This window comes from Castanea sativa, chromosome 2, assembly GCF_040712315.1.
Source record: "Castanea sativa cultivar Marrone di Chiusa Pesio chromosome 2, ASM4071231v1".
Taxonomy (NCBI): Eukaryota; Viridiplantae; Streptophyta; class Magnoliopsida; order Fagales; family Fagaceae; genus Castanea; species Castanea sativa.
The window spans coordinates 30,333,361-30,343,543 of record NC_134014.1 but is presented as its reverse complement, the minus strand read 5'-3'; the positions used below and the strand labels follow the sequence as shown (position 1 = coordinate 30,343,543).

The 10,183-nt window shown below is 33.5% G+C and overlaps 1 protein-coding gene across 1 annotated transcript; it reads left to right on the top strand.

Moving 5' to 3' along the window:
* The first annotated feature begins 3,605 nt into the window (after positions 1-3,605).
* Positions 3,606-5,360, top strand: LOC142624090 (uncharacterized). Its single transcript, XM_075797592.1, has 3 exons — positions 3,606-3,903; positions 4,008-4,197; positions 4,734-5,360. Exons 1-3 carry the CDS (start codon positions 3,769-3,771, stop codon positions 5,201-5,203), a joined length of 795 nt encoding a protein of 264 aa, XP_075653707.1. The 5' UTR covers positions 3,606-3,768; the 3' UTR covers positions 5,204-5,360.
* Positions 5,361-10,183: the final 4,823 nt, after the last annotated feature.

The following is a 10,183-nucleotide window of genomic DNA, read 5'->3' as shown; positions in this document are numbered from 1 at the left end:
AATTGTCCAAGCTTCCTTAGCGGTCTTCACATACGATATCCTGTGAAATTCATCAGTAGACACACCACAAAATATAGCGTTAATTGCTTTGCTATTGGCATTTGCCAATGCAAGTGCTACCTTGTCCCGTTCGGACTTGGCTATTGTGGGTCTGACATACCCATTCTCAACGAAATCCCATATGAACTCATCTATAGAACAAAGAAATGCCCTCATACGGACTTTCCAAAAAGCATAGTTGCTTCCATCAAAGAATGGTGGAACATTGAGAGATTGTGACCGATCCATCACAAAAAGGGTCTTGGATCGCACTTAGGTAATGAAACCACAACAAGTGCACCCGCTCTGATACCAATTGAAAGCTCGAATTTGTGTTAAAATCACAAGAGCTGTTTAGATCACAAAATAAAAAATTACGGCTCGGTTAATTTTACTATAACTTAAACTAAGTGCGGAATAGAGTAAATGCGAGTGAACAAACAATACAACTACTTTAAGCCATATTCATTAAAGCACATCAGTAAAATGAAAGCTAAAAGAGTAGGGAAGAGAGATGCAAACACAACACAACACACCGATGTGTTATCGAAGAGGAAACCGAAGAACTCGGCGAAAAATCTCTCTGCCGCCCTCCAAGCAGTAAATTGATCCACTAAACAATAAATTGGGATACACGAATAGAAAAAGACCCTCCAAGCCTAGTCTACCCAATGCACCTAAGTCCTCCAAGCTCCTACTCCAACAAGGCTTCTCGGAACCATGTCCTGTCTAACTTTCTGGATTCCGCAATGCGCCCGATTGCATCCGCCAAAAGCTTGGCTTCTTCCAATGCTTCCCAGCAGCACCAAAAACTCACTGGACACTCAGTATGGGTGTGGTAAGTGTTTGGGCTATCAACCTCTCAAGGATTTAGAAATGGAGAGGTAGGAGTAGAGGATAACCACAATGGATGATGTGTAGAATTGTGAATATGACAATCTCACACTCTCAAGAGTTGAGGTTAGGGTTTTCTCTTCTGAAAAACTCTCTACTCAATATGTGGGTAATGATGGTATATATAGTGTGTATGTGAATGTAGTGGAGCAGATAGGAAAAAATAGCAAAACAAACTATTTTGCGGGTATCTCGCGAAAAGGACTTACCTGCGAGACACTTGCAAAAACTAGCTATCACCATCTATCATGACTTTTCGCAATCCAGTCATGTGCAAGGCACATGCATCACTTCGCGGGATGCTTAGTCGCGAGCTACCCGCGAAAAATCTTCTGTCTTTAAATGTTTAAGTCTTCACACACTCTCTCCTCTCTCTATCACACAACCCTTACAATAAAATCCCACAATAAATACAAGGTACAAAATATTGAATAAAAATACAATCAAATTTGGCACGGAATTAAAGCCAATACAAAACAGTTGTAAATCACAACTTTACAAAGGTTTATGACAAGGTCCATCTACCCTTATATATTAGGCGAAAATGCACTTTTGATTCCTACATTTTGGGTCAATTCCCATTTTGGTTCCGAAATTGATTTCGTTACTAATGTAGTCCCTAAAAAAAGAAAATTGTTTTTAAAATAATCCCTGCCGTCAACCCACTAACGGAAACCTCCTATATGGCAGATGGAGTGTCTTGCTTGCTAACTTGGCACTGACGTGACCATTAAAATATTATTAAAAATAATTATTTGGCATTTTTAAATACCACGTCAGCATTTCAATTTTTTTATACAAATCCACGTCAAAAAAATTATATAAAAAATGAAATTAGATTTTTTTTAAAAACCTTAAATCTGATTTAATTAAAAAAAATATACTTATCATTATTAATTTTCATAAGAACATTACAAATTCTTCTTTGTGTTCTTCCCAATCAAACCCAGCAATGAAGAACTCAAACTTAGATTACAAGAACACAAACCCAGCAACCAATAACTCAAACCCAAATCACAACAACAAAAACGAAAAAAAAAAAAAAAAAAAAAAAAGAGATCAAATCCAGCAAACCCCAAATCTAATCTCTAGCAAACCCCAAATCCAAATCCAGTAACCAAATCTAATCTTTATCAAATCCAAAGAAACCAAACCATAAATAAACCGAAGAAATAAACCCATAAACCAATAATCAACTCAATCAGAAGCAAACCCACAAACCCATAATTTCTCTTGAGAAACAAACACACAAAAAACCCAGGACAAGAGCAAGCAAGATACCCAAATTTAAACCAAACAAACGACACCACGTTCTCTCCAAAAAACAAAAACACAAACATACCAAGATCAATAGCAAGGATACCCAGATCTGAACAAACTCAATCATGCAAGTATCGAACAAACTCAGTCATGCAAGTATCAAACAAACCCAGATACCCACTAATGGGCATTGATTCTCTTTTTGCTGCATGCTACGGCCACCACCAGTGATGTTCACATTTTCCATATCCAAACACCACCTCCACCGAAACCAATAAACCTAGAAAAATCATTAAACCCACATGGAAAAGAAAAACACATAAATTTAAAACAAACAACACCCAGATGGAAAAACAAACCTAGATTGAACCTTTGGTGACCAAAGCGGAGGAGCAAAGGACACTGAAAGAGAGGCCTTGCCGATTTAGTATGATGAAAAGCTCAAGGTTCGGCCATAGAGGCTTTGCCGATTTGTGAGTATCGAAGGATTAGAGAGAGTAAGATCGTGAGGATAGAGGTTTGGAGAAAAATCACAGTCGGTGGTGGCTCATGGTAGCTGTGGAATAGCTAAGATAGAGAGAGAGGAGAAGAGAACTAGTGAAGTTGATCTAATTTCCAGCTTAACCTAAATCTTCTGTATATTTGTGTTTGGTGAAGAAAGCATAAAATGCATGAAAATGTGAGACTTGAGTTTAAATCAAATTTGTATTTTCAGTTTAAATCAAAATTATATTTTCTGATTTGGTTTTTGTAAAAATAATTAAAATGTTGACGTGGAACTAAAAATGCCAAATAGAATTTTTAATGATATTTTAATGCCACGTCAGTGCAAACATGGCACTCTGTTTGTCATGTAGGATTTTTTGTTAGTGAGTTGACGGCAATAACTAAAATAAAATCGATTTTCTTTTTTTAGGGACAACAATAAAAATGAAATGTATTTTTAGACCAAAATATGAATCGGCCCAAAATATAAGAACCAAAAGTGTACTTATGCCTATTCATTAAGCAGTTAAAAATTGAATAATCTTTGAAGTAGAGTAGCTTCTGGATCAGATATCAATACCATGCCACCTTTCTTTTTTGTGTCATTTTCACCTTATATATATATATATATATATTTTTTATATGCTTTCACCTTATATGTTTATATGCATATGGAATATTCTCCATTAATATTCCCTAGCTACTAGAGTCTAGAGCTACCCACATTTTTACTCTCTTTTAATTTGCGGTATTATATTTACCATTTCTTCTATTTTCACTTACTATGTTTATATATGCAATATCAAAGTGCCCCGTCTCTTTTCATGACCTCATCTGTCACCATATGGATGTAATTTCCACCGCCCTATGCCCCTGTCTGAGTCTGCCATATAAAGAAACAAATGAGCACCATCTTCAAAAACCCCACAATAAAACCATATATGTTCTACTTCTAGTCTCCTACTACAACACCCAACAACTTATCAAACTTTATCTCTATTTTTTTTTCTAGTCCCCAATATTACAGAATACATCAATCAAAGCTCCATCTGCACACACAGAGAGAGAGACACACACACACACACACAGATGAGTAGCTCAGAAGAGGAAAGACTAGTTCAGATGATAGAGGATTTTATAGAATCAGAATCACCATCTCCCATTTTTTCTGCTTCCTCAACCTGCCTTCCTCTTAACTATCATACCCAATATCTCACTTTACAGGTATATATGTTTTTTCTTGTATTTATTATATATTTGTTTTGTTGGTTTTCTTTGTGTGTATGTGAGAGAGATCATATATTTTGCTGATTTTTGTGTGGTTTCAGGAGATTGTTGGGAGTAAGACACAGGCTGAGGCTGAGGTCCTAGAGTGTGTGTTGAGGCACATGAGAAAGAAAAGGGGCGCTAAGAAAACGACTAGTCTGAAAAAGTGGCTTGTAATGAAGCACAAGATAGATGGCTATAATGCTTCTCTATGTCAAACATCTTGGCTCACTTCCTTGGGATGCCCTGCTGGTGTGTCTCTTTCTCTCTCTATATATCCCTCTTTTGTGGCTCACTCAATTTGTCAATTTCTTATTTTTTGCATAAAATCCAATTATGTCCCTTCTATTCCACAACTCTAATAACAATGTTTCCACTTTGGTTAAAAGAATTTAAAGTTGTGGTCGGTTTTAGCACAAACAAAACATTTTTGTGTAAGTACTATAATACGACTTACGAAAGTTGATACGCAATTTGTCATTTACGGTTCAGTTACCAAAAAGAGGAAAATGCCCAGAAAGACATATCATGAAGTTAAAAAAATAAAAACTTTTATATGGTAACGATATGTATATGTCCCACTACATGCATATCTGTTCGAATATCCTTATCTTCCTGAGGAAATTCTAATAAGTTGTTACTAAATGCATCTTTGAATCGTTTTGGTCACCCAAATTTGAAGCGCGTGGGAGATACGCGCTTGAGTACAGGTGTTTTTGGTGTGGATCCCACTTGGACGTGGGTTAACTTAACACTCTTTTAAGTATTTCTTGGGTTTTTTTTAACAGGTGATTATGACTACATTGATATCACAGTGCAAAATGGAAATGGTGATCCAATGAGGCTCATAGTGGATATAGACTTCAAGTCACAGTTTGAGCTAGCAAGGCCTACGCCAACCTACAAGGAGCTCACAAATATACTCCCACACATCTTTGTGGGGACTGAGGACAAGCTCAACAAGATAATCTCAATTCTATGCTCAGCTGCCAAACAGTCCCTTAGAGAGAGAGGACTCCACATACCCCCTTGGAGGACTATTACTTACATGCAGTCTAAATGGCTCTCTGACTGTCACAAACTCCCTACTGCAGTAGGATCATCAGAGAACAGTCATAGAGAAACAAAAGGTGATGCACAAAATTACAGCAAGTGGGCACCTTCACCTCCAATGGTGAACAAGTCCAAGAGAAGCAATTTGGCTGGCGGGTCTGGCTTGTCTAGTCAGTTTTCTAACATGAGCATAAATTGTTGCTGATTTTGATTTTTGGTTCTTGGGTTCTAATTTTGGCATGGGCCGGGGATGCCCAATTTTGGTCCTTTTTTTTTGTCATTTTGTCCAAGTATTTGGGTATTACTTTGATCCTTTTGGCACCGAGGCATGAGAGCAATTCAATTTGTCTGCCATTTATTTTCTTTCTCTTTCATTTTTGTTACATTTATTTTTATCTATTTGTCAAAATTCTAGGTTCTTGGGTCCATTTTTTGCTGAGATACGAAAATGGCACCAATATCTCAATTCTCAATCATGGTTCTTTGCTTTGGATTAGTTAGTTATTTAATGTATGTAGTAGTATCATTTTTGTTTCAATTAAAAGGGATAATTTTCTAAAAACTCACAGAAAAAAAAAAATGGTCTAATCTAATTTGTCCCTTGCACCATTGAGACCTGCCTCACTTCACTTTTGGATACAAAAATTTGTAACCAAAATGAATATAATCTGGCCACAGAATCTCTACTATGAATGATATTTTCTAAGGGTGTTTTTTTTTTTTTTAAATGCTTATAAAAAATAAGTTGGGATACGCTTTTATTTTCAAATCTTAATTGTTTGATGAGATTCATGGATGGGCTCTAAAGCTTTGCATTTTGTGCTGGAGAGGTCATGAGTCATGATAACAAACGAGGGTGGCCTAACAGGAAATTTTCATTTCCTAGCTAGTTTGGCGGTGATAGTCACGTTTTGACATTTAAGGTACTACCCATATTAATGTGAATTCCAGTAGTAGTATGGCTTAAAGCTTAAGGAGTTGAAGATTATATTTCCAATAGGTAGGAGAGAGAGAGAGAGAGTGTTTTGAATGATTACCTCAAAAGAATAGTTTGGGATTTGACTAAAGCTTTTCCAGGATCCCCAAAATTCATATTATTACAAATGTTGATGTTAAGAAAGTCGATTAGCCTTATCTCATGGTTTCGATCCTTTCATTGAATTTCTTAATCCATTTTTTATACTACCATTGATAGGATAATACAAGTATACAGTCTTCTAGAAACATGTAATTGAAGTTATCAACAAAAGAAAAGAGTAGGCAATAATTATACAAAAAGATTTCTTTTTGGTTAGATTGCATTTCATTCAAAGACTAGCAGAATTCCAATATTGCAATCACAACACAAGTCAAAGTTGTCATAAAATAACAAGAATTTTGCTAATGTATGTCCTAAGGACACACAATAATTAATTATTTTTAAAATTTTTTTTCTCGAGAATTGAAAAAATATTGACAATTTTTTTAATTTTCAAAAAATTTTACCAAAAATAAACGCACATTAATCGGACCCTAATAACAAAAGCAATAAGATGGGGGTTATCAAAAGTTACAAAGTCGTATTAGGACAAAGTTCCCCTCCTTGCTAAAAGATAAGCACAACGGTTAGCTTCTTTGTAAGAAAACATTCCCAAACAACATCCTACACTACATTCATCAATATTCAAACAATATCTAATTACATTCATCAAGCTCTACTACTAGATTCTGAATATTCAAATAAACACTCAATATTAACCCATCTCTAACTCTAAGAACCCACAGTTAAGCATCTACATTGTTTTTAAACCCAACAGCTCTAGGATACCTCTAAATCTAAATCTAATGAGTGAAGGGGAGTGGATCAAGGGGTATTTTAGAGTTGTTGGGTTTGTAACCAGTGTAGCTACTTAATTGCAAGTTTTTTACTTCACATAATGCATGAGAGGGTAATAATAAATTGTCTAACACTTCGTTTTCACCTCAATTTAAAAATAAAATAAAATAAAAAAATCATTCATTATATATATATATATATATTAATACATTTTTAAGACAAAATAATTCATTAAAATTTTACCAATAAAACACACTCTAATTATATTAAAATATTATAAATTTGATCACTTTTATGATTTGCATAAGTATGGATATTATTATATTTATTTTTTATAATTTAATAATAAGGATGAGAGATTTAAATCCTAACGGTCTCCATTAAGTTGAACTACAAAAACTCTCGCAATAGTATAATATTTATAGATATTTAACTGCATCTAGCTATTTGGCATGAAAAGGAGATTAGGAGAGGAGCCTAAAAGCATCTATGAACTGATTTTTTCATTCTTAATAAATTTATATTTTGGTGAATAAAGGGGGTTTGGCTTACCTCTAATACTTTTTTTAACTGAATATGTTCTTTTGTTTTAAATATACAATGGGAAGTGGTAATGAGTTTTAATCCTCACGTTTTATTTACTTAATAGGTGATGTGGTTATCTCTCATTAAAATAAAAAGATATTAATTTTAAAAAAGTATTAGAGGTAAGCTAAATCCAAATAAAAGATATTTTAAAATTACATAAATGAAATTATTTTGTTTGTAGACTTGCAATTAAATGCTCAAAAGGTACCCTTTCATGCAGTATGTAGACTTGCATGATTTTTTTATAGAAAATAATTTTTGCATTAGTTTCTCATAATTAAAGTGTCAAAGACAATATTTTTTTACATTATATTTTGAAATAAAAAAAGAAGCCATTTGTTATATATGATACATGTAGAATTACTATTTAAAATCTTATACTGATCCATTGGTCACAATATTTTTTCATGATTTGATGAGAAGGATTGTTAATAATGAGCAATCATTTATACATAGATCTACTGCTTTTCTCTACATATAAATTGACAAAAAAGATGTTCCTAAACTTTTTTGGCAGTACTTTCTTCCATGCATGGGATAAATTAAAAAATTTCAACATTTCTTTGAACTTGATTCATTTAGAAGTAGTGCTTACCGAAAGCACCTCTGAAATCAAGTAACAGTCTCTTTGAACTTGATTCATTTAGACGAAGTGCTTACCGAAAGCACCTATGAAATCAAATAACAGTCTGAGACTTTGTCATTATAACAATGATTTCTTTCTTTTATATTAATTGTTTTTTAGACTTTAGCCAAAAATAATAATAATTGTATATTTTAGACCCCTTCTTAGTTATAAATATAATGGTTCATAAACATATTCCACCAGTTCCTATCTTTCATTCTTTGATTTAAACGCAACTGTTCTTGTCGTTGCTAGCCGCATTTCTCTTTGATGTTCTTGCACCCTATTCAATTTCATGACTTGTCTTGTCTTGTCCCCAACTAATTAATATTTTTTTTCCATTCCAATTGGCACTTCTCATGTGGGTCACAAACGTTTATTTATTTATTTATTTATTTATTTATTTTATGAAAAGTGTGTTGACAAAATGACAACAAATTAGGGTGGCTCATTTTAACCCAAGAATTGGAATAGCTCTATTATTATTGTTATTTTGGGATGAATAATGACTTCTTTAAGTTATAAATTCTTTTCCTTCTCCCAAAAATAAAAAGCTATTAGTATTAGTGATTAATTTTCTATAATCATTATTTTTTCCTTTTTTATATATAGTTTATAAAAGGTCCTGTTAAGTACACAAAACTCATACTATTTGTAGGTTGAGAAAGGTTATAGTAAGTAATCTTTTCCTCTTAATTTGTTTTGGAGAAATTGATTTTGGACTTGAACTTGCAAATTGTTACTTTTAATAAAAGGCACTTGCTATAGCATGGACCTCTCTTTACTTAGAAAAATAATAAATTTCTCTTAGTGATTTACTTTTTATATAATTTTTTTTTTGCTAAATTACTTTCTATATAATATCATCTAAAGTACCGGATGCATTTGCACCCTAGGATATATAGTGATTGATGTTTTCCTTAAAAAAAGAAAAAGAAAAAGATAGTGATTGATGAGCAGTTCAAGGTAGATTCTTTGTCTGATCCGAGAGACAGAAATAAATTAAGAAAGAACACATGGTAATGTCATGGTTTATATGTTTGAACCCCATCCTTATCCAAAAATGACGTAGGGCCACAAGCAACAAGTCAAGATAACCAAGACGTGAAATAGAATTTTGAAGAAAAATTGAGGAAACCACTGGCACTTCGAAAACAAGTGGCTCAAAACAATGGGGGAAGTGAGGGGTCTCATCTACTGGTACAATTAGTAAAACAACCATACCTTTGTCGGATCAGATGCATGTATCTGTTCTCTTTTCACACCTTTCCTGAGTGAAACTACTCCATGTATTTCCATACCCTGCTATTTTATTATTTCTTACCAAGAGCATGATAGCATACATCCAGAAACCGAACCAAGCAGAAAGCAATTCAATTGATCAATTATTCTATCCATAAAAAGATGCAATTTATTTATTGATTATAGTTGGTTGAAGCTAGCTCAAATGGTAAAATTTTGTTACTCTTAAGTAAGAGATTTACTTTTCAAAAAATCAATTAGTGTCTTAACTTAATAATAAATAGTAATAATTATAGAGTGGACGTCATATGTTGAATATATATTCTACAATCTAGCATCTACGCATCTACTAGCCGGTTTGCATTAAATTGTATTGATTATTAAATATCGAATTGAACTTAATTTTTCTTCTTGAGAAAGCATGCTGTTATTCTTTAAAATTATTCCAATTGCAATGCTAAAAAGTAAAATCACTCTAAAAAAGTTCACATCACATTTGCATGATATGATTAATCTAATATCACTTTCACATGAATCTATTGCTAATATTATTTTCATTATTTTACATCAATCATAAAATGTCTGTAGGGTTAGTGGGCTCAGGAATATGTGTTGGGTTGGTCTAAGAGTATTTGTTGGGCTAAAGGCCCAATCTGAGGATACTGAATAGTCCGAGGAAGTAAGAATGTCAACTCACGAAGCAATACCAATAGGTAAAGAAGTGATATCTGATCAAGTATATCTAAGAAGTTGGTCCAAGGAGGAGTATGTCATCGGCTATGTAAAGCCAAGGTAGGAGAAGGCTGTCTGGCATCCAAGGGCGATATTCTAAGAAATCCTACAAGTAAGGACAGGCATGGTGGATGTATAAGATAAGAAGAAGAGTTACGAAATATCTAAGATAAAGCTGTTAG

What these genes read in the sequence shown, in the direction of transcription:
- LOC142624090 (XM_075797592.1), top strand. Translation starts at nt 3,769, where the DNA reads ATGAGTAGCTCAGAAGAGGAAAGACTAGTTCAGATGATAGAGGATTTT. An exon ending in CCCAATATCTCACTTTACAG is followed by an intron (nt 3,904 to 4,007) that starts GTATATATGTTT and finishes GTGTGGTTTCAG; the next exon opens with GAGATTGTTGGGAGTAAGAC. An exon ending in TTCCTTGGGATGCCCTGCTG is followed by an intron (nt 4,198 to 4,733) that starts GTGTGTCTCTTT and finishes TTTTTTTAACAG; the next exon opens with GTGATTATGACTACATTGAT.